This window comes from Canis lupus, chromosome 12 (genome assembly GCF_003254725.2).
Source record: "Canis lupus dingo isolate Sandy chromosome 12, ASM325472v2, whole genome shotgun sequence".
NCBI classification, from domain to species: Eukaryota; Metazoa; Chordata; class Mammalia; order Carnivora; family Canidae; genus Canis; species Canis lupus.
In genome coordinates, this window is record NC_064254.1 from 44,325,260 (window position 1) to 44,350,625 (window position 25,366).

The 25,366-nt window shown below is 38.3% G+C and overlaps 1 protein-coding gene across 1 annotated transcript; it reads left to right on the forward strand.

Annotated features, from left to right (window-relative positions):
• Nucleotides 1–1,052: 1,052 nt before the first annotated feature.
• RIPPLY2 (ripply transcriptional repressor 2) lies at nt 1,053–24,441 on the forward strand. Its single transcript, XM_049092287.1, has 5 exons — nt 1,053–1,213; nt 19,533–19,648; nt 19,809–20,257; nt 20,548–20,612; nt 24,178–24,441. The coding sequence occupies exons 1-5, from the start codon at nt 1,053–1,055 to the stop codon at nt 24,323–24,325; spliced, it is 939 nt and encodes a 312-aa protein (XP_048948244.1). The 3' UTR covers nt 24,326–24,441.
• Nucleotides 24,442–25,366: the final 925 nt, after the last annotated feature.

Genomic DNA, 25,366 nt, shown 5'->3' on the forward strand with positions numbered 1-25,366 from the left:
TCAAATTTAAATATTTAATCACTCTAACCGTGAAAATTTTCTATCCTATTCTTTCTCTACACTTTCTTTGCTGAATTAGAGGGATGGAATGCAATTATTTCTTGCCCTCTGGGAGAGTTCAAAGACTGAGCCTTCCATGCCCTTTAGAGAAAGGGATTTGACTATTTTGGTCGCTTTTGATTTAGGCTCCAGATTTAATGAGTCATTGAGGTTTGTGATAAGAGAGCACAGAACATGCGGAGGGTTGTTGAAGCTGCCTGCCACACACATAGGTGTGACTAAAACACCGTTTGATTGTGCTTGCATTCCCTAAGAGAACGTCACTTTGCAGACATCTGTGCCAGACCCAATAAGTTTACAGTAGGAGGGACATTTGGAAAGACATGATTTTCTGGGGTTCTTTCTGATTATCCCATGGATGACCCTGCCCACCCACCATGGCACCTCCGGATGCCTGTGAACCCAAGAGATGTCAGATCCTAGACACCTAGTAAAACACTGGGGTTTTGGAAAGATCTGACCTGTACTTAGGAGGATTGAACTGTACTTGCAAAGTCTGCCCATGCAAGAGAACTCTAAGGTGAAATAGCAGTTACTGACACCTTAGATACACTGTGATTTTTTTTCTTTTTAAAATTAGAGCAAATAGGAAAAATGCTGCTTGCTGCTTTCATGGACATAATCCCTGAAGCCAACTTTATTTTGATTCTGTAGTATTTGCTCTGTCTTAGCCTAAGTTCCCACCAGAGCAGAGCCTGAAACAAAGACCTATGTGCAGTAGGTTTATTTAGCATGTGATTGCAGGGAGCATGAGTAAGGGCCCAGAAAATATAAAGCAGGGAAGAAGAAAAAACTGTTCTAAGGATATATTATCAAGTTATTCACTACTGTGGGCAACTGAGGCTTGATCCCACTAAGGCCTGCTGAGGAATGGACAGTTTCAGAACTGTCTACCAAATGATTTGACAGGTAGAGATATTTGTTTCTAACGTGTTGGCTGAGGGTAGCCCCAGGAGGCGAAGCTCCCCTGACTTTAGAGCTGTGCAGGGAGCATGCCGATCAGTGTCGATGGTATTGGAACAGCTGCCCCAGCCAGGCAGCCAAAGATATTCAGGGCCTGCTCAAGGTCAAGTGCTGTCAGTATGAAGCCACTGGAAACCCACACAACAGTTTCTAAAGCTAAGGCTGCAAAAATCAGTAAGGCTGAGAAGACGTGAGGCAGGGCCTAACAGTGTCTGATACAGAGTCCTCTTCCCAAAATACCCTGATCTCTTCACAGAGAATTCTTGAGGGCAAGAATTCTGGGCTCTTATTTCCCATTTTCTAGAAGCTGAAAGCCAAAGCTACAGATCTGTCTTCTGCTTGATGTAAGCTCACCTCATCAGTGATTGGATGACTCCAGGAGGCAGACCCTACACACCAGGACGTCCTGGCAAGGTTGAGTTCAGTTTTCTGTGGTTGTGAACAACTTGGTAACATCCCCTTGTGGGGGCGTAGGTAGGGTGAAGGACAGCCCAGACCTTGAATCCCCAGATTGTAGAGCACACATGGAGGCACTCTGAAGATCCATCTTATACAGCGGTGGTGTCAGCAGCAACATTCCCACCAGGCTATTCTTTCCGAGGGATGGTCTGTATTCCCTGCTTCCTGTGTCAATTCCTCTGAATTTCCTTGTTCTCGCCACTCCTTTGCCTGAATTTCAGCATCCCTTTGGGTCTATGGGCCCCTGATACCCTTTCAATAAATTCCCTTTTCCTTAAAATAACCACAGATTGACAGGACAATCAATGAACAAATAGAAGATCAGGTGGGGAGTGGGATGGGATGGATAGGTAACACCATTGCCCCCGCAAATAGCCTGGAACTCATCACATGACTCTGCCCTAATTTGTATAACAAACTACTGGATTCAATCAATACCCAGTATATAATATGTGTATTTTATGTACACGTGTGCACTATGTATATTATGGCACATACATGGTGCGGTAGTATTAAATTGTCTTTAGAAACCAGTTCTGGCATAATTTGCTAGAATTAATATTCCTTAAGAAAAAAAAAAAAAACGGGGCACTTGGGTGGCTCAGTTGGTTACTGAGCATCTGCCTTCAGCTCAGGTCATGACCCCAGGGTCCTGGGATAGAGCCCCATATTGGGCTTCCTGCTCCTCGGGGTGCCTGCTTCTCTCTCTCTCCCTCCACCTGCCACTACCCCCTGCTTGTGTTCTCTCTCTCTCTCCCCACTAAATAAATAAATAAAATCTTTTTTAAAAAGAAAAAAAAAACCATCTAATTTCTGCCTTAGCAGCTTATCAGTAAGTCTTATTATAATAAGACTATACACCCGATTTTATACTGACCTATAGATTGTTCTTGGTTCTGCTTCAGTCTAACAACGTTTAATGATATAAAGAAGTATCTGGAAATATGGATTGAAAACATACATTTGTCTCTCCTAAAATTCTACTCAGATGATGGTAAAGGAATGTAAATAGGCACACTTGCTCAAGGGCAAAGAGAAGGAAAATATGGAGGACTAGTAACTGAGTCATCAGTTTGAAGAAAGCTGACACCTGAGCCAGCAGTGGGAGAAGACAGTACCCAGAAACGAGCTGACTCATGCTGCAGAGCCCTGGGCAGTCTCAAGAATTGAAGGTACCAGTTATCTTTGGAGACGAGAATGTGAAGTAGTGCTGAAAACAGAAGAATTGAAAGTCTGTATTAGTAGCAGTCAGACATCCCTTCCCCCACCACATGCACCAGGAAAATATCCCTCCCTGACCAGGGCTGAAAGCTGCAAAGGTCAACCCTGACAAGTTCTAGATGTGAGGACAACAGGCATTGTAGAGGTGTGGGTGAGGCATGGTACTGACATGACAGGGGGATTAAATGCATCTATGACAAGGAAGCCTCTTACATTCTAAAAACTTTAGATTATAAATAATTTAATGCTATATAAGTTTCAAAAATTTTAATATCTAAGTGTCTATTTCAATATAACCTTTCTTAGCTATCATTTATAAATACAGGCCCTGGTAGGACCCAGCCCTGCCTTGCTTTTGACAATCCTTTGCTGTGGATTGTCAAAAGGATGAATCCATGACCATAGACCCCAGCCTAGGAAAGGAAACCTGTTCTCAATAAACCACCAACCCAGATACTATTCATTCTAGTGAATATTTCCAGTGTTCAGCTCTGCTTGTTGGTTTTTTATAACAGGATGGTGATAGAGCACATTCTCTGGAGTTGAGTTGCTTGGGTGTGAACTTTGGCTCTAACAGTTACCCACTAAGGGATCTCAGACAAATCACTTAATTTCCCAGTGCGTCAGTTACTTAATCTAAAATGAATTTTTAAAATGCTTCCAAACCTTTGATAGTTATAATATGCCTAGGACTTACGAGGATTTTCTGTAAAACAACAACAACAACAACAACAACAACATCCATTGAAATCACATTGTGCTCCAAGACAGAATTTCAAGAACTTCCAGTCATGGAGTGAATATTTGTGCTACCTCAAAATTCAATATGTAGAAATCGTAACCCCCCAAATGTGATGCTGTTGGGAAGTGGGGCTTTAGGGATGTGATTAGGTTATAAGGTGGAGTCCTCAAGAATGGAATTAGTGCCTTTATAAGGAGACCCCAGAGAGATTTCCACCTCTTTCCTCAATGTGATGATATAGAAAGATGGCAGTCTGCAATCCGGTAGGAGGGTCTCACCAAGACCTAACCATGCTGGCAACCTGATCTTAGACTGCTAGTTCCAGAACTGTAGGAAATACATTTCTATTGTTTACAAGCCACTAGTCTATGGCAATGTGTCATAGAAGCCTAAAGGAAGACACTTTGTTTACAAAACCATGGATTACTCTTTCTGCTCCATGCCAACATGGAATTCAAACAGAATTCTGAATAATAGAATATCTGGATTTTTAAAAACATCAAAACATGATGGCCTAAAATGCAGGTGTAAGGAATGATGGAGCAAGAAAGTTGTCACTTTGAAACTGTCATCATAGCAATTAATTTAGGAAAGAATCGTCAGTGGATTCCAAAACTAGTGGCGAACATTTGATGAGAAACAGAGTATTTATATGATCTCAAACTATCTGCCCATAACGATTTATTAGTTACAAAGGGAAAATAACTTCACAATGGAGAAACCCGACAGATACTACTTTAAGGAAGTGATTAAGTTTAATATCACAAATAATGAAAAAAAGTCACATCACGTACCACCTGTTAGGATGCCTTGCAAGATGTAAAACATCACTGCTGAGTTATTCCCCCCAAATTTGTATAACCTGAATTAATCATGAGGAAACATCAGATATACTCAATTTGTGGAGCATTCTACAAAATAATTGGTCAATGTTCATAAAAAGCGAAACACAGAGCAAGGTTGAGGGACTACCACTGATTAAAGGAGAATAAGGAGACATGCAGACTAAATGCAGTGCATGATTCTGGATTGGATCCTAGGCCTGGAAACGAAATACAGATATAAAAGGCATTATTGGGATAATTAGTGACATTTGGATATTGATAGGAGATGAGATAATAGTTATTGTAGCAATGTAGTTTCCTGATTTTGTTAGTGTGCTGTGGTTACAAAAGAAATTGTCCTGGGTTTTAGGATATGCACACCAAAGTATTTAGGCATAAAGGAGCATGATGTCTACAACTTACTCTTAAATAATTGAGAAAAAATGTTTTATGTGTTTGTGTATGTGTGTATATGTGTGTGTAAGGGGGTGTATGGCAAAGAAAACAATAAATCATGTGGGACAAAATGTTTAACAACTGGTGACCCTGGGTAAAGGGCATATAATATAGGAGTCCTTGTGATCTTTTCATACATTTGAAATGATACATAATTAAAGGTCATAAAAAATAAATATACTATAATGGCCAAAAGATCACCTCCTGGATACAATATCCTCCAGGTAGCATTCAATGATTAAGGGTGATCCCAATAAACCAATTTATCCTGTCATCTCACCTTTGCAAACTCAGAGAAAACTTGCTTTCAAACTATACCCAGTGCTATGATCAAAAGCAAGAAAGTTCAAGGCTCCCAGAATCCATTGAACTTGTAAGTATGAAGAACTGTTTTATGAATTATTCTTCTGATAAAATTTCTTGTGGATAGTTTTAAGTTGTACCTGATGTAGAACAGTAGGACATAATCTGTTAGTTATCACCCCAATATTCATTCTCTCTTGGTAACAAATCTCCCTGTTTTTAGGTAGGGATAAAGTTGCTGGTTTGCTCACAATAAAATGTTTCCTAGCTTTCCTTTTCCTTTCAGCCAGGTGTGGCTATGTAGCTAAATTCTGACCAAAGAGACCAAATATTATATATATATATATATATATATATATATATATATATATATATATATAAATTGCTATATATATATATATATAGCAATTTCCAAGACACCTCCTTAAAAGATATCATTGGCCCTTTTACCCTTCTTCTTTGTCTCTTCTACCATAATATTCCCTGAAGTGTAGATTGATGCCTGGATTTCTAGCAGTTATCTTGGGCAACAAAGGCTAGGTTCATTTCCTAGGGATGATGACGCAAAGAGACAAAAGGAAACCATGTAGATCCCTCATTAAAAAAGAGCTGTCACGGGGTGCATGTATAGCTTACTCATTTAAGCGACTGACTCTTGATTTCAGCTCAGGTCATTATCTCTGGGTCGTGAGATCGATCCCCCCAATTAGGCTCTGCATTCAGTGCAGGGTCAGCTTGAGACTGTCTCACCCACACCCTAGTCCTCTGCCCCTCCCCCCTGCTTGCAGTCTCTAATACATAAAATCTTAAAAAAAAAAAAAAAGAGCTGTCATAACAACCCTGGAATCTATGTAGTAAGCTATTCTATATGAGAGAAATCTATGAGAGAAAAAAAAATAAACATCCACTTTGTTTAAGTCACTGCTAATTCAAGTTTCTATTATGCATCATAAAATAAAAGGTATTGTTTTTCTTAAATAAGGGGCTAAGGCCTGACTTAGACCAATAATTTCTATAAAGTTTTCAGGAAATAATTCACTTTATGAGAGTGGATCCCATCAGTGTCTCTCTCTAGAGCCTAGCAGAGTGGTCACATAACTTTAGGTGATGAATATTTCTGTGGATGAATGAAAATTCTTTTTGTAAAATAACTCCAAAATGTTGCCTGTAACAACATTAGTAATTCATCCCAATTTTGTATTGTTTTGATTATTACAATTTGCTACAAAGGTCACATTAAATGTTTTTCTTTCTCTATAAACCTTAGTCAAAAGTGATACAATCCTTATCTAGTAATTCCAGCTCATTAAGGACAGAATTTTATGACTACACTATTTCCTTTCATGGCATTGTTCTTTAATGAATCATAAAGTATTATTTTTTTTTATTTTTATTTATGATAGTCACAGAGAGAGAGAGAGAGAGGCAGAGACACAGGCAGAGGGAGAAGCAGGCTCCATGCACCGGGAGCCCGATGTGGGATTCGATCCCGGGTCTCCAGGATCACGCCCTGGGCCAAAGGCAGGCGCTAAACCGCTGCGCCACCCAGGGATCCCATGAATCATAAAGTAAAGCAAATTTAGGCAACATAGGTTTAGTTATATCACAGGAATAAGCAATTCCCAAATCTCACTAGTTTAAAACCACAAAGATTTACTTCAGCAGAGAGTCCTTCTCCATATCTTTCTTATTCAGCTAATGGCATCTTCTCGATCTAGACAGGAGGGAAAGGAACATGAAAAATTGCTTATTGGTTTTTATGGCTTCGTTCAGAAATGAGACATTTCACTTCCACTCATATATCACCGGCCAAAGAAGTCACATGGCCACACCTGACTTCTGGGACAGGAAGTGCATCCTGCTATGTATCCAGGATGAACATCCCAGAATTACTAGAGAACACTAATGATTATCAGACACAGCATTTTATAGTTAATTCGAGCTCACGTCTTCTCATTTCAATCTTCTCCTGAATTTACCTTCAGTAATTTTTAAAAAGTTTTTATTTATTCATTTAGAGAGAGGGAGAGAGAGCATGAGTGGTGGGGCGGGGCAGAGGGGAGAGGAAAAAGCACACTCCTCGCTGAGCAGGGAGCCTGATGTGGGGGGCTCAACCCCAGGACCCTGAGATCATGACTCGAGCTAAAGGCAGATGTTTAACCAACTGAGCCACCCAGGCACACTTGCCTCCATAATTTTTAAATATAAGAAAAATTTGATTGGTTAATAGAATGAGCCAGCTACATTTATTATGATTATGGAGTGTAAAGTTTTCCTGAGGTTATATAGAATTTGCTTTAACTCTCCTAATCTGTCAGTGTTTGTTTTTAAGTACCTGCTGATGAAAAACAAAACACCATGGCTTCTCAAAGTCTTGTCAGGTCAGCAGAGTCTATGTTATCTTAGATCGGTGCTTCATTAAGTGTGCAGGACTCCTGAGGATTCTCTAGAATGCAGTTAAGGGTTCACAAAATGCTTTCTTTTCCAGAAATATCTGTTTGAGACTGGATTTTCTCCGTGCGCTTCAACCAAGACAACATATTGCAACAGATTGCAGAAAAGACATGAGAATCCAGTCATCTTTCATTAAGCAGACGTTAAAGAAATCTGCAAAAGAAATTAGTTCTAGAAAGTATAGTCATTTTTATGTAGATATATATTTTATGGTAATATGCAATGGGTAATTGTTGTTTTAAAGGAATTAATAAATACATAGTTTAAAATGCTCTCAATTTTAAATTTTAATAAATTAAATATTGATAGATACGATCCACATAAGCTAGAGGTCTTTGGGGTCCTGAATAATTTTAATTTAACTTTTCATTTTGAAATAATTATTCTTAACAATTTTTAAGAGTTTAAAGGGGTCCTGATGCTAAAAGACCTGTGAAAGTAAATGAAAGCCTCGTTTAAAATGGAGTCAGGGGGGATCCCTGGGTGGCTCAGTGGGTTGGTGCCTGCTTTTGTCCCGGGGCGCGATCCTGGGGTCCCGGGGTCGAGTCCCACATCGGGCTCCCTGCATGGGGCCTGCTTCTCCCTCTGCCTGTGTCTCTGCCTCTCTCTTCTGTACATCTGTCATGAATAAATAAATTAAAAAAATAAATAAATAAAATGGAGTCAGGAAGCCTAGAGGGAGAGCTTTCAAGCACTACTACTGGCAATAAGAAGCATACCTTGCATTCCCTAAAGGGAGAGGCTTACTTTCCATAGGAGGCAAGAGGATAGGAGAATTTCTTTTTACCTAGGAGCAGCTCAGCCAATGGGAAACTACTACATTCAGCCAAGGAGAAGTTGTAACAGACCCTCCCAGCTTCCTCCTTTCCCCTACAAAAGCAAGCCCCTCTCTTTTGTTTTCTGGACCTGCTTGCCTCAAATTGCAATTCTCTGCTATTCCCAAAGAAACTCATTTTGCTAGTCAAATAATTAATTGGCTCTTTTTTTTAAGGTCAACAGGCTTAGGAACTACTAGATGATACCCTGCTTGTTAAATTTCAGGGTAAACTTTCAAAAGACAGAACAGCTTAATAGCACTTTCTCTACAATAAAGATTTTAAGGATCAGTGAGATAATGACAACAAATTTGTATTTACCTACTCAAGGAGCACTGTATTGTGGAACCACATCCCATTGCTGGGAAGAATACTTTGGCATACCTATATTAAAAACTTAAATCAACTGCCTATTTGGATTACAAAACATTATGTTTAGTTAATCTATTGAATACTACCTGAAAATAGAACTCATCACTGGATGAAGATACATGCAGCTACGAATAACTAAAACACCTTTTTAGGGGGTAAAATTCAAATGAGAAGATTCACATTCTTATACTCAAAGTCCGGATGTTGGATATTTCCACAGATGGTTATCAAAATGCTCCCAGAATCTATCTAACATCTTTCCAACATGTTTGTTTCAGGATCTTAGCTCATATAAGCTTTCATGAGCCCCAGATTTTGGTATCAAAAGTAAATACAAGATTGAGAATTAGAACATGGAGGACTGATGTGTTTCCTCCTATTTCTTTTAGGCAATAAGAAAACTTTTCCCAAAATCACTCTGCCACCATAATACAGACTATTTTAAAAATATTATTGGTCAGAATTGGATCATATGACTGCCTAAACTAATCACCGGCAAGATCACATCACGATTCTCTCCTTGCAACTGAGGAAGAGACTAGTTTTTCCCAAAGCACTTGATTTCTTAATATCTGCACATAATTAGGATTCTTTTAACAAGAATGAAGGAGGTGGGGTGGGGGATGGCCATGGGATAGGCAACCAGTACGTTCTTGCACAATCGTGGTAACTGAAATGTCTCATTGTAGTAACCAAGACTATTATGGGATAACATAAAATTCAGACAAGTTTTATAAGACTGCATTTGTCTGTTTTTCTTCTTTCAATGATTCAGTCATTGTTAAGAGCCTAATGGATGCCTAGCAACATTAAAGATATACAAAAGTCTCACTTTCTTAAATCTTCACTGATAGTTCACTCTGAGTTTGTAACCTTCTATAAATCCCCATATATATTTCATTCAATATTAGCAAAAAGTCAATTCTACTCAGTTTCATACCCCTACATTTTGGTTTCCCTACTTAAATTATCAAGTACATATTGCTTGTTGTCATATTATACTATGACACCTTTTAAACTTAATGCTTTCAGTTAAAATTTTGCTCCTGATTAAACTGGGAGTCATTTACATATTTAAGGAAAATAAATTTCATTCTCTAAGTAATTTTCTAAGTAATTACTAAAACTCAGAAACGAATACAGAAAAATACTATCCAATTTATCTTTCCTTCTCTGGTACGACCCACACATCAGCTGTCTGGTTTCCCACTAATAGCATGAGCCAATCAGAACAGGTAGGTATTTTCTGCTATGATTTTGTATGGTCTGGATATAGCAGAAATAATTTATAGATCATTTAGGAAATGGTCCTGTCTCATTTTTCATTCAAGGCTCAGCATAAATGTCACCTCTTTGTAGGCCTTCCCTGACCACCCTGTTTAAGAGAGGCTTCCTCCAATTACTTTGTATTAAATCCGTCTTAAATTCTGTCTGTAGCACTCTTGAAAATCTGTGATTATCTCCTTTATTTATTTATTTTCTGTTTTCCAGCCAGAATACAAGCACTATGAGAACTGAAAATAAGACATGTTGGTCTTATTCAAACTATATGCTCAATGCTTAATGCAGTGCTTGGCACATAGTAGCTGATCAATAAATGTTTAATTGAATTTAATTTCTTTTCTGAATCATCTCTCTATTTTATGTTGTATATTAAAAAGAAAAATTAGGGCAGCTCTGGTGGCCCAGTGGTTTAGTGCCGCCTGCAGCCCAGGGCATGATCCTGGATACCCGGGATTGAGTCCCCCGTCGGGCTCCCTGCATGGAGCCTGCTTCTCCCTCTGCCTGTGTCTCTGCATCTCTCTCTCTTTCTGTGCCTCTCATGAATAAATAAAATAAGATCTTTAAAAAAAAAGAAAAGAAAAATTAAAACTAAATTCTGGTGTTTATCATATTTGGCCACTGATATTTAATAATATAGGATATTAAAATTGTATGGTTAATGACATTTAACATAAAGTGTCAGACGTGACAAAACATGGTAAAAAACAGTTTTGTTTTGTTTTTTTAAAAACAGTTTTGTAATGAGACAGATCAATCTCCTTTTATGTGAAGTGAATACACTTTTTACATATTGTGTTTTTATTTTATATAATTTATTAGGTAGGAGAAATTAACCTGTTTGGGGCTAGCAAAGAAGTTTAGAAATGTCTAGAAATGAAGCCATAAGGAAGGAACTCTGCATAGTTTACTTGTCCATAGCTAAACTTCTGCAAATACTTTGTATCTTCAATATACTTTGAATTGGAACCACCTCTCATAAACTCTCACTGTGGCTTTAATAACATACATCCAATTATAATATAAAGTATATTGTTTTTTAGGCCATTAAATATTATACTGTATTGTTGTTATTAACCACGTAAGAAAGTTGCTTGAGGAGCACAATGAAATCTGGCTGTTTTCAATGGAGATATTCCCATGTATGAGTGTGATTAGCACAGACTTGCTAAATCTCTCTCTGAGCCATCTGTGAGCACCTTCTTGGTTTAAAACAACACACGCTAGCTCTGCTCAATTCTAAGTCAGTTTTACCACGACTGTTATCTTTATCTTAAACCTGGGAAGATCCTCAAATGCTTGAAGCTTGGAAATGCCACCTTTCACAAAGAGTCTAATCCTCAAACTGAAAAGAGACCTCTATGAGATCAATTATTTCAAATAAGATTTTATTGGCATAAAGTGTTGACCGTAAGTTTCAATCCAATTATAAGAGGGAAAAGGAGTATTTTAGCTTACTAACAGGCTTAGAACCCATTCATGTGTTTAACTTTCTAGTAATGCAATATAAAAATCATAGTTGCTTGAAAACATTTACTTGCTCTTTAGTTCAATTTCAAATTGAAGTGATGCAAATATTTCTTTTATAATGGCCTCACTGTGAGGGCCTGGCTCCTGACAAATCAGCAATAGCGGAGACTTTATTGACAGATAGTTTGTCACTGTACTCAAAGGTTTGGAGGACTTAAGTCCTTACAGTAGACCGAATACAACCTTTTCTAAAGATCTTGCTCTGATCACCATGAATCAAAGCATTGATGTGGAGCCTTGCAGAGACTGCACGGTAATAAAACTACCTAGAACTGTCCAGAGACCAGTGTAAATGTAACACATGCTTTAAAACAAATTTCAAAGTTATAACATTGTTACAACCACTTTTTCTATCAAAGATGTATATTTAAAAAAAATCCAAGTCAGAAACACTGATTTGATAGGCTTGATTCTGACTGCAGTGTTTACTTTCTCAAGCCCAGACTGAGTACAGTTAGGAATCAATACTTTAATGTCATATTTAAAGTTTTTATATTGAGCTATATTTTGCACACCATAAAATTCATCCAGTTTTGCTGAACAAGTTAATGACATTTAGTAAATTACAGTTGTGCAGCTACTCTGGTGATCCAGTTGTAGAACATTTCCATCACTCTAAAATGATCCCTCATACATATTATGTGTAGGCCTTTGTATTGGATTTTTTCTTTAAAGATTTTATTTATTTATTCATGAGAGACAGAGAGAGAGAGGCAGAGACATAGGCAGAGGGAGAAGCAGACTCCTCACAGGGAGCCCGGTGCGGTCCCAGACTGGGACTTCCTCCTGAGCCAAAGGCAGATGCTCAACCACTGAGCCACCCAGGCATCCCTGTAATGGATTTTTCACAATCTTTTTTTTTTTATGAAAACATAATTACCTAACTAAAATAAAATACCAAAAATAAGTAAATTAATAAATTTGACTGTTGGCATTCAGGCACAAATGAGTAATTATCCTAGAAAGGAGCACATTTTATAGGTACAGTCTTTAAAAAGGAGTCTAGCTTATAAGGCATATATTATAACTTTCCTTAAATAATGTTCATAAAATCACAGATAAAAAAGGATGTGTATAAACAGACTGGGTCTGGTTTCATACAAGCAAAACTGACATTTATTCAAGAGGCACATGGTGGCAATAGCAGATGTGAGTCATTATATTCCCCTCATTCCTTCACACTTCTGTTTCTCACCTTAGTCCCTAAGTGGAGATTAAGTCATACCCTAGTTGAGGTCATCGTGTCCATTGAAAAGGGTGGGGCAACATCAAGTCACATTCAAAATGGGAACCTAGTTCAAGCTCTAATTTACCTTTTCATTTAATATTATTTTCCGGGTAATAGAGAAGAACATATTCATTGTTTTTATGTGGTTTTGATTTTTCTATCCATCCTCCTCAAGGACCATTGTCTAGCATCCTTTCTCGAGAGTATGCTTCCCTTCTCTCATTTTATAGCCATACAAAAATCCAAAAATTAAAAAAAATTGTTAGGTACATAGGCACCATGTGTAAGATGAGTTTGTAATACTTTCTTTTTAGTAAATTACAAACATTGGTGGCTTAGATGTCTGTTAGAATGTAATCTCCATGAAGGAAGGGAGTTTTGTCTGTTTTGTTTACTGACATATCTCAACCTCCTAGAATAGCACCTGGAACATTGTAGGTGTTCAATAAATACTTGTTGAATGAATGAAGTTTTTTTATAGTTTATATTTGTATATTTTTAATCCTAGAAGTCTACCTTATTGGTATGTTATGAAAAGCATATTGATATGTTACATAAAGTATATATTTTAGAAATGGATAAATTCCTAGAAATGTACAATCTACAAAGACTGAGACATGCAGAAATAGAAAATCCAAACAAGACAATTACTAGTAAGGAGATTCAATCAGTATTCAAAAACCTCCTAACAAATAAAAGTGCAGGAGCAGATAGCTTTACTGGTGAATTCTACCAAACATTCAAAGAATTAAAACCAATCTTTCTCAAACTTTCAAAAAATAGAAGAGGAAGGGACACTTCCAACCTCATTTTATGAAGCCAGCATTACCCTGATATCAAAATCAGACAAGGATACTATAAGAAGAGAGAATTATAGGCCAGTGTTCCTGATAAACACAGAAGCTACAGCCCTCAACAGAAGATCAACAAATTGAATTCAACAATACATCAAAAGGATCATACACCATAACCAAGTGAGATTTATTCCAGGGATGCAAGGATGGCTCAACATCTGTAAGTCAATGAATATGATATACAATATTAACAAAACGAAGGATAAAAATCATATCACCTCAACAGATTCAGGAAAAGTATTTGACAAAATTCAACATCCATTTATCATAAAAACTCTCAACCAAGTGTTATAGAGAGAACATACCTCAACATAATAAAGTCCATATATGACAAGCCCATATCTAACATCATACTCAATAGTCTAAAGCTGAAAGCTTTTCCTCTATGATCAAGAATAAGACTAACCACTCTTACTGTTTTTATTCAATAAAGCATTGGGAGTCCTAACCAGAGTAATTAGGTGCAAATAAAGAAATAAAGAATAAAAGATATCCAAAATGCAAAGGAAAAAGTAAAACTGTTTCCATTTGAAGATGACATGATGTATAGAAAACCCTAAAGACTATGCAGAAAATGCTAGCTAATAAATGAATTCAGTAAAGTAGCAGGATACAACATTAATACATAAAAATCAGTTTGGTTTCTATAAACTAATAACAAATTATAAGAAAGAGAAATTATGAGAACATTCCCACTTACAAATGTGTTAAAAAGATTAAATTCCTAGGAATAAATTTAAGTAGGGAGGTGAAAGATCTATACTCTGAAAGCTTTAAGATATTGATGAAATAAATTGAAGCACAAAGAAACAAAAAAATAGGAAGATATTCTCTGTTCATGGATTAAAAAATTAATATTGTTAAAATGCTTATAATACTCAAAGCAATCTACAGATTCAATGCAATCCTTGTCAAAATTCCAATGGCATTTTTCACAGAAATCAAACAAACAACCATAAAAGTTGTATGGAACCACAAAAGATCCTGAATAGCCAAAGTAATTCTGAGAAAGAAGAACAAAGTTGGAGATATCATGCTTCTTGATTTTAAACCAAATTTAAAGCTGTACTCATTAATACAATATTGGCATAAACACATACATATGGACCAATAGAACAGAATAGAGAGCCCAGAAATAAGCCCTTGCACTTATTCTCAATTAATTTATGACAAAGGAGGCAAGAATATGCAATAGGGAAGGAGCAGTCTTTTTAATAAATGATGTTGGGAAAAGTGGACAGACACAAGCAAAAGAACGAAACTGGATCAATATCTTGCACAACACACAAAAATCAACTCAAAATGTCAAATACTTGAACATAGGATCTGAAAACATAAAATGCCTAGAAAAATAAAAACATAGGCTGTAAGATGCTTGACATCAGTCTTCACAATGAGTTTTTTTTTGGATTGGACACTAAAATCAAAGGGAAAAAAAAGCAAAAATTAAAAAAAGCAAGTGGGACTGCATCAAACTAAAAAGCTTTTGCAAAGCAAAGGAAACCATCAGCAAAATGAAAATACAACCTATTGAATGAAAGAAAATATCTGCAAATCAGACATCTGATGAGGGGCTAACATCCAAAATATATAAAGAACTCTTAAAACTCAATAGCAAAAAAGCAAACAAGCTGATTTAAAAATAGGCAGAAGATCTGAATAGATATGTTTCCAAAGAAGATGTACTGATGGCCAATAGGTATATGAAAAGGTGCCCAATATCACTAATCATCAGGGAAATGAAAATCAAAACCACCTCACACCTGTTAGAATGGCTAGGATCAAAAAAACAAGAGGTAACAAATGACATCAAGGGTGTGGAGAAAAGGATGCACCTGTGTACTGTTTGTGAGAATGCAAATTGGTGCAGCCACATGAGAAATGATATGGAAGTTCCTCAAGAAATAAAAAATAGAGCTACCATATGACCCAGCAATTGCATATCTGGGCATTCATCCAAAGGAAACAAAAACACTGACTTGAAAAGAAATCTGTACTCCCATTGCAGCATTATTTTTAAAAGCCAAGACATGGCTATCATCAACCTATCAATAGATGAATTGATAAAGAAAATGTAACATATATATTACATAAAAAAGAAGGGAATTATGACATTTGGGATAACATGGATGGCACTTGAGGGCATTATGCTAAATAAAATAAGTCAGAGAAAGTCAAATAACATTTGATCTCACTTTTATGTGGAATCTTTAAACATATAAACAAGCCCTAACTCATAGATCCAGAGAAGAGATCAGTGATTGCCAAAGGTAAAGGGGGTGGGTGTGCATGAAATGAATTAAGGTTGTCAAATGGTATAAAACTCCAGTTATAAAATAAATAAGTCCTGGGGATGTAATGTACTGCCTAGTGACTAAAGTCATTAATAATCTTTTGTATATTTGAAAGTTGCTAATAGAGTAGATCTTAAAATCCCTATCAAAGGAAAAGAATTGTAACGGTGTGTGGTAATAGATGTTAACTAGACTTACCGTGATCATTATTTCATAATATATGCACATATTGAATCATCATATTGTACACCTGAAATTAATATAACATTCTATGTGACTTATATCTTAATAAAAAAGCACATTTTTTAAATGTGCAAGTGGGACCCATATAAATTTCTAAATAAATTTTAAATGTAACATAAATAAGTTCTTTTGGTCTTGGCCACACCGGAAATGAGCTTCAATATCTGTATAAATAGGTGGAACAAATAGGTAAATATATACATGGTCTAGTTCCAGCAATACATATTTCTATCTCTTAGTTTATCTAAATTTGATCAAGTATATATTTTACCATATTTTTTTGTTAATGGGTTTTCCCTTTTTCTTTCTAGCAACGCATTTTTTCACAATTTTGAGATACTTTATGTTCTCTCAGATTCATATCTCACCATCACATTACTCCTCTTCTTCCTCATGCCAGATCTAGTCACCTTGATTAAACTTGCTTCTTGAGTAATCACTGGTGTGCGTATCCTCCAACTGCATGAGAATCATCCCCATGGCTACTGATCGAGGGGACCTGGAACCATCGTCTAGCCCCCTTTCTCTAGAGGCCTCTCTGCTCCTGCCTCATCTCTTCATCTTATATTCTTTTGCCTCTTGCACCCTAAAAACAAAACCCCCCTACTGACCCAGCATTCCTCTTCTCTTTCTCTTTTCCTTTCAAGAAGGTAGTCTCAATTTACTGTTTTATTCTTTCACCCCTACAGCTCAACTCACTAAAAAAAAGCTTCATCTCCATACACTTGAGATGTTGCTTAAAAGTCACTCATGGCTGCTAATTTCCAAATTCAATGAATACACATCCTTGTTTGACCCAGTGGTGGCACTTAATTTCTTAGGCATTTCCTTCTTTGTTGGAATTCTTTTATCCCATTGTCCTACCATACTTGATCTACAAACACACCTTGTACTACCTACCTTCACCGTTCCTTTTCAGGGAGGTTTTGTTTTGCTTTGCTTTGTTTTGCATCTCTTCTCACTTTACAATCAAATGTTGCTCTTCAGAGCTCTGTCCTTGGTGCTGTTCTGAAGCTACAAAATTTCCTGGGAAAATGAATCAGTCCCTATTGTTTTATATTACTACTTCTTTTCTTAGGACTCCCATTTAAATCTTTAGTCCTAAACTCTCTAGTGAACTCTGGACCTCATATTTCTGATTGTCCTTTGTATAGCTTCTCCACCTACATGTTACTAAGTCTTTTAAAATCTGTTAATTTTATTCCCTCCCCCTGTTATGACAAACAGCACTGTTCCAGTGGAAAGAGATTCCATCAGCTTGTATTCATAAGTGAAGATGACCTAGAGTAAATCCTACCCACCAAAATGAAATACAGCATGAGTCAGGTATAAGCCTCTATGTTTTAAGGCTCTGAGAGTTTTGAGTTCTTTGTTATTGCTGCATAGCCCAGCTTGACCTGACTGATTCAAGATCCCAAACCAAATTCATTATTTTTTCACTATTTCATTATTATTTCACTATTTTGCACACTATTAACAGAATAAAGCAACCTAAAGGCATCTCATCTGTTCTTTCTCCTATATTCCTTGTTTTCTCTGTCTTTGTTTGGGCCACCATCATTTACTGACTTAACCAGATTAGAAACCTAGGAGCATATATAGCTTCTACTTTCATGTCTCCCCCACATTTTATTTTATTTCCCCCCCACACACATTTTATGATTTAAGTAGCAGTGTAGATTCTATTTCCTAAGTATCCCTCAGATATGTTATTTCATTTTTCCATCCTTACTATACATCTTCTCATTACCTTTTGCCTGAACTATTGCAATGACTTTGTAAATGATCTTGTTTCCAATATTAGCCTTCCCTAAATCTGTCTTCCATATGGCTGCCAGAGAGACTTTTATTTAATGTTAACTTGGACCATTCCATTCTCCTGCCTAAAATATTTCCCAGTGCTTACAGAATAAAGCTGAAATGCTTTATTATGGTATATTAGGCTCCTGTTAGCCCAAGCCCTTCTATCTCCTCAGCCATATCACTGCTCCAGCCATTTCTACTCCCTAGAAGCACTGTGCCTTCTCTGCCCCCTCCTGCACCATGTACACAGACTACACTATTTCTTGATCTTTCTAGAATCCCAGTTTAGGTTTCTTTTACTTTAAAAAGGTTTTCCTGGCTGTCCCAAATAGACTTACCAATTCCCTCTCTTGTACCACTTCTCAGGTTAAAATGTGGTTTTGTCGTTGAATGTGACACTTTTAAAAAAATCTTTGCTTATGTGGTCATTGTGATGGTCATAGATCACAATGACCGTAACCCTCTTGAGGATGTTGGATGGGGTGTGGAGCCGATATCTTATTCACCATTACATCCAGAAAGCACAGTACTTACCATATTACAAACACCTTAAAAGATTTTTATGAAACCCAAATGATGAAATATTTCATCAGATAGCTTAACATCTGTTAAGGGCTTACATTTTTAAAAATAGCTTAAAGTTTGTTGAGAGCTTCTTATGTGTGAAGCCTTGAAGCAAGCATTCTGTAAATTTTGTTTTATTTAGCCAGTAATAATTCTAGGGCATCGAGACATGTATTAGGTACCTATCCTTACTGATTTCATTATCTGAAACAAACCAATCATTATAGATCCTTCAATATTAATTAGGTTGTTTTCCTACACAACTACTGAATGAATAGCAAAGACACTATTGCTTACATTAAAAGCTTTTATTTGAAACTCTTAAGAAGTTCAACTCTATTATTTAAGACATTTTGAGAAAAATTATGGCATTTATACATCATCTTTCCTTTGAAGCATAACACTTTTCATACAAGGACCTTTGTAATAAGTGAGAGTTAGCTTAAGTAAGAGAAAGAGGGTCACGGAGAGGTTGACAACTTATCCCATAACTTTTCAAGATTTCATCATCATTCTACACACACCCTGCCTCCACAAAAAAATTTCTAATTATCATTGAGTGACAAAATGCCAAGTAGTGACTGACGTCTATACATGATATTCAAGACTTCTCTTCAGGGGACACTGATAAGATAATCAGGAAAAAACACAAAGATAGGAGAAAATAATAGAGAGCTAGATGCCTGAATCACACGACTCCAGTCTTCCGCTCTGGTGGCTGGAACGTTCAGTCTTGTACAATTCATTTTTTTTTTGTGTGATTTTAAAAAATTATCTACGAATAATAATGGGCAGGACCTAGTCTGTCAATGCATTAACAAAAATTTCCTTTGGTAAGGAGTCTGGCAGCTCTTACTCTGCCAGAAAGGGGACTTAAGGCCATTCCTTTCAATGTAGCCCTCATCCCGGCTTGGAGCAGACGGGATGCAGAGCTTGCTGCAGGGACCCCATTCCAAAAGGCCTCGAGTCAAGTAATTAACCAGCCACTTGGCCTTTTTTTTTTTTTTTTTTTTTTTTGCAGAAATACACAAAATGTGCAGAATCGCTTCATTTTATCTCCTCCTAGACTCTTGGAAATTGGCTGCTCGGGCGAATGTTGTTTTTCCCCCGCGGCCATGTGTCGAAGGGCGATTAACGCCAGCTCGGCGCAACCCATTCCCGAGCCATTTGGGAGCTGCACGCGTTCGCACCCGCGGCCGGGCCCATCCCGCCTTCACGCGCAGCCTTTTTGTTTATGCGGCTCGCGGGGGAGAGAGGGGCGGGGAGGCGGCGGCCGCGTCGGGAGGCAGCAGGCGGCCGGGGCTGCAGATATAAAGCCCAGGGCCCGGGCCCGGCCCGCGAGCCGGCAGCCGCCTCCCGCTCTGCCCCGCCGCGCCATGGAAACCCGGGGACCCTCGGCGAGCGGACCCGGCGAGCGCGCGCACCGCCGCCGCCTGCAGCCCGCGGGGCCCGACCGCCCGACGCCGCGCGGGGGCGCGCACTCCGGCGGCCGCGCCTCCCCGTCCCGTCCCGTCCGCGTCCGCGTCCCCGTCCCCGTCCCCGTCCCCGTCCCCGTCCCCCTCCCGCTCCCCGGCCCCGGCGCCCGCGTCCCCGCAGCTCCTCCCCTCCGCTCTCCACCCCGCACCCGCCCGGGGTCCGCGCTCGGCGGCGGGCGCTCCGGCCGGGGCTGGGCTCGCGTCTCCTCCGCGCGCCTCGTGCCCCCCACCCCGCAGATCCGCAGGCTTCTGGAGACCGTGGGCTGACGCCAGAGGCTCCAGCGAGGAGGGGGCGCCGCCACCCGCGGCGGAGGCGGTGAGTGAGCCGCGCCCCCCCCGGAGGGGGTGCAGAGGAGCCACCGGGACTGGGTCTGCCCTGCCCGCGGGAGATGCGCGGCCGCCCGTGGCCCTCCCGGAGGCCCTGTGCGTCCCGATGCTGCGCGAGTGTCTCCCCGAGCTACGGGGCCCCCGGATCCGGCCGGGAGCGAGGCTGCTGAGAGCCCCGGGGTCGCATTCCCCGCAGGCGCGAGGAACGCTTGCTTAGACCGCTTTCCCCCATTTCCAGAAGGTGACTGATAACTGCGATTCATCTTCTTTCGTCCCCAGATGCCGGACAGCCCCGGGGTGACCGAAGCCTCCGGAAAGCTTTCTCAATACAGACATCCAGTCAGGTGAGTTGCAGGCCTCCCGGAAGGTCTCTGCTCTTCCAGCCCAGGGTAGAGCCCGGAATCGCATCGCCTGGCTCCAGGGCTGGCCTTGCCGTTTGTTTTTTTGTTTTTTTGTTTTTGTTTGTTTGTTTGTTTGTTTTGTTTTTTGTTTTGTTTTTTCCCCTTGGTAAAATCTGCCTTCACGGATCCCAGAGGTCCTTTACTCCTTGAATTGGTAAATTCATGAAGAACTGTTAATCAGTGCACACTCAATAAACTCTGAGAGAATATAAGGAGGTGAAGTGGGTGGCATCGTGAAAGTAAACCGATGGCATATTGTGTCTACACACCAGTTTCTTTGTTTTGTTTTGTTTAATGCTGAAGGGTTCTCAAGAAACGGACTTCACAACAGGCAGAGTGTGTTCTTATTCTCTTGCAAACCAGAGGAAGAATGGTGTTCAGAGTTGTTGTTGTACAGCAAATCGAGCTTGACTCGTCAGAGGAAATGGAGTGTAATGAAAATCCTAAAGATCACTAAGCTTCGGAAAAGGGATCGAGGGACACCACAGGGAAAAGCTAGTTTACTGTTCCTAGCCATAGGAAGTTGGCCTTTCTGTAGAATTCTTTGCAGCTCTTATTCAGGTGAAGGGTTCATTCTGCAGTTTGTTAGCTTCAGAGAGCTGTGAAATGGAGAACTGTATGATATTTCTATGTATATGTTTATAAATAGCATGTAGAAGTCAATACATGTTGACTAATTTCCTACCATGTGCTAGCACTAGGGGTGGACACAGGAAAACATAATCACACCCCTTTGGCAAGTGTTGTAATAGTTTAGTTACAGCGGTTTTACCAGTATGTGCAGGACACGAAGTACCTAACTCTGCCCCAGGGAGTGGGGGAAAGATCCGGGAAGGGTGTATGATAGGATGTGGTCCTAGCTGAGTCTTGAAGTTAGCTAGATGGATGGTAGGTGGGGGAAAAGGGGACAGAAGAAATACTATAGGAAAAGGGATACAGGGTCAGAGAACAACATGGCTCCCTACCGGAGCATCAAGGAGCTGGAATTTGGGCGCATGAAGCTGTGGTCATTCTGATAGGTAAGCCATAGGTGGGATCTTGTACCCGTTGGTATAGAGTTTTGCCCTATTCCTGAATGTGGCACTGGGAACCCATGGACTTTATTCTGTGGATGTATCGGGAGTTAGTCAAAGGTAGTGTGATCAGATTTATATTTCAGAAAAGCACTAAGAAAATGGTGTATAGGCTTATTTAGAAAACCAGAATGAAATTGGAAGTTACTGTAATTTAGGCAAGATATGATAAAGAGCCATTCTAAGGCATTGGAAGTGGGGATCGGACTGGGTGAATTTGGGGAACGCTTAGGTGACACAATAGATTAGGTTTATAATTTATTGGATATGGTAGGTAAAGAACAGGTAAAAAGACAGAATGGCTTCCAAATTTGTGGCTGATGACCAGATGAACGCTGTATTAACAGAGTGGAAATTAGGACTTAGATTTGGGGAACAAGATAACAAGTTCAGTTTTATATATCATATTTATTGTGTCTTATGGGCTATCCAAATAGGTATGTCCAGTAAAGAGCTGTGTGTGTGTGTGTGTGTGTGTGTGTTTGTGTGTGAGTGTGTGTGTGTAAGGGGCCCAGAGTCAAGAACTGAAGTGGAAATACAGGCAGTTGGGAGTCTTCAGTAAAGGAATGGTTGAAGAACTCTTGGCAATGGATCAGGTGTTCCAGGGGAATGAGAGAGGAGAGATGATCACACTTGATGAGACACTAGGGAAGGCCAATACTAATCTATATACTGAGATAAAGAGATCCACAAAGGAGATTGAGAAGAATCACTCAGGACAGGGAAGAATTCAGGAATGTATGATGTCCCCAAAAGAAAAATGGTCAGTAAGAGATTCTGGGCAGAGTATGGTAACAATTACACAACATTCTTTGGGTTTGACAGTTCTACTTAAGCATTAGAAAATCAATTATTTCCTATATAAGAAATCCCTTTCTTTTCTGAACTACTGTAGCCATTTATTTTTACTTCTTTTAGGTTAGTTTTATTTTTATTAATTTCTCTCTTGAGTAGTATGGTGTATTTCTCATTCGTTTTACTTAATTGTCAGTTTCCTGAGGATAGGGAGAATTTTTTCATCTTTGAATTATGAATTATGTCTGGCACAGGAGATCATAAAATATTTATTGAATGACTGAATTATGGATGGTTGCTTAGTTAGGCACCAAAATTAGAAACTTTTGTGTTTGTTTTTTTTTTGTCATTTCGCTAGAAACATTTATAAACTGCATTACCTGTTTTTCTGCCTTTTAAAATGAAGTGTACTGAGCATAATATAACCTCTTTGTTAAAACCTCTCTCTTATAAATGGGCACATGGGGCTGGTTACCCTAGACTAGAATGGCCACACTGTTGTTGGCGAGTCAGCATATCCTTCTTTTCTTTACTTTGGAGGAAAAATAATAGAAGACCAGATGGCAAGATTAAAATCTGTCAAAAATAAAATTCTGAGGTAATTGTGTTACATGCAAATTATATAAAGCCAGTATTATTTTTAACATCTCAATAAGGTATTTTCAAATTTAGTTAGATGGGGGAAGGGCAGGGAGATGGGATCAAGGTTGGAGTTAGAGAAAGACTTCTTATAGCCCTGGTGTGAGTGCATAGAAAAACTTTTAAATATTGTTTTTTGGGGCAGCCCAGGTGGCTCAGTGGTTTAGCGCCGCCTTCAGCCCAGGGCCTGATCCTGGAGACCTGGGATCGAGTCCCACATCGGGCTCCCTGCATGGAGCCTGCTTCTCCCTCTGCCTGTCTCTGCCTCTCTCTCTCTCTTTGTGTCTCTCATGAATACATAAAATAAAATCTTAAAAAAATACTGTTTTTAGTACTTTTCTTTTTTTTTTTTAAAGATCTTTATTTATGTATTCATGAGAGACACACAGAGAGAGGCAGAGATATAGGCAGAGGGATAAAAAGGCTCCTTCCGGGGAGCCTGATGTGGGACTCAACCCCAGGACTCCGGGATCATGCCCTGTTTTTGTCTAAATTTACATTGGGTACATCTGTAACTAGCCACTAAATCTGAATTTTAAGCAAGACACTAGGTGATTTCTGCTTTTCTGGAAGGTAATATTTTGTCATCTTTACAAAATTGTCAGAATTTTTTTTTCAAAATTGTCAGAATTTTTAATGTAATAGTAGGATTCATTTTTTCCCCCAAAGGAATTTGGAAGTTGGAAGACAAACCTTTTGTATATTGTAAGAATAAATATATCCATAATACTCAAAGTAAGCTAAATATTTATCACAAAGGGTTTTGTGTGAATTTGTTTGATCCAATTTATAGATTGTATAAAGATTTAAAATGACTAACTAGTTGTTAATACTTTGATGAGTAGACTCCCATGACAACGAAGATAGTATCTTTTTAAACTATGTAAAGGCATACATCAATTGTTAAGTATGTGGAGCTCTTAAAATTTGAACATTTCATGAGTTTAAGGATTCTGAATGTGAAAAAAAATAAAGCATATTATGTTGTCTGCTTCTTTCAGACTATTTTGGCCAAAATCAAAGTGTTATGATTACTTATATCAAGAAGCAGAAGCTCTTCTGAAAAATTTTCCAATTCAAGCCACAATTTCATTTTATGAAGATTCTGATAGTGAAGATGAAATTGAGGAGCTGATCTGTGAAAATTAATCTAATTAGTTACTTGTGATGACATTCAAAGCTTAAATTTAGTGTACAAATGTATCATAATCCTTTAAACTAATTTATTTGTATATAAATTATTAATAAAATGAAATATTTTGTAATTCTATAGTAGTTTGGCTTTTTTTTACCCCTACACTATAATTCAATGTTGGAATTTAAAAATAAATGCCATTTATGGATGTCTTGATTGGACTGTAAACATTTGGGGCTTACAAAAGATAATTTCGAACTTTTCATCAAATTATAAATTTAATTTTAGTTATAATTTTGCAAATATTTAGCTAAAACTTTGCAAAGAATGACAATATTTAATTTTCAAGACTGAATCTTGTAACATCTTGCATTTTCTACTGATCTCCATTAGATATTGTAATTGCAAATGGATATTTTTAGTTAATAAAGAAAATCACCTTATGCTACCAATCACACAATATCATGTGTTTGCTAGCAGATGGTGAAAAACACTTTAAATCATTGACCATAATTGAGAAGGGAATTCATGCCATGGCTATGAAATTTTAGGAATTTTTAATAAATGATGAAACAAGTTATACTCACATTAATACTCCTCTGCTGTCCTTAAATCCAGTAGTAAAATAGCATTGGTGTTTAATAATTAGAGCACTTCATTGAGAGATCCTCAGAATTAAAACAAAAAAAATGTTTAAGTGAGCAGGACTCATATGGAGTCTAAGAAAGGGGAGTCAAAAGGTTAGAATTTGATCTTTTCTATTTCTGTCCATGGGAGAGCTAAGACATTCTGCAAATATGAAACATTATTCAACAATGTCACTTTCCTTTATTCTGGCTCCTTGCTCCTGATGTTGTCATGGACGCTTTTTCCAGTGAGATAAATTCTCCGTGATTAGCATTTTTAAATGTAGACTTACAAAAGAATACATCATCATTAAATGACAGAGAAAACAGGAGCACATTGCAAGGTAGGGGTAACCCAATATGGTCATGAATTTCTTTAGTTCAAATACAGTCATACAATAAGCATTTTAATTGCAAACGTTTCTTAGT

Bases quoted from the DNA above. Each gene is read 5' to 3' on its own strand.
- RIPPLY2 (XM_049092287.1), top strand. From the start codon at position 1,053: ATGCCGATCAGTGTCGATGGTATTGGAACAGCTGCCCCAGCCAGGCAG. The intron at 1,214-19,532 runs GTGAGGCAGGGC...ATCTCCTCCTAG, and splicing joins ATCAGTAAGGCTGAGAAGAC to ACTCTTGGAAATTGGCTGCT. The intron at 20,258-20,547 runs GTGAGTGAGCCG...TTTCGTCCCCAG, and splicing joins CGCCACCCGCGGCGGAGGCG to ATGCCGGACAGCCCCGGGGT.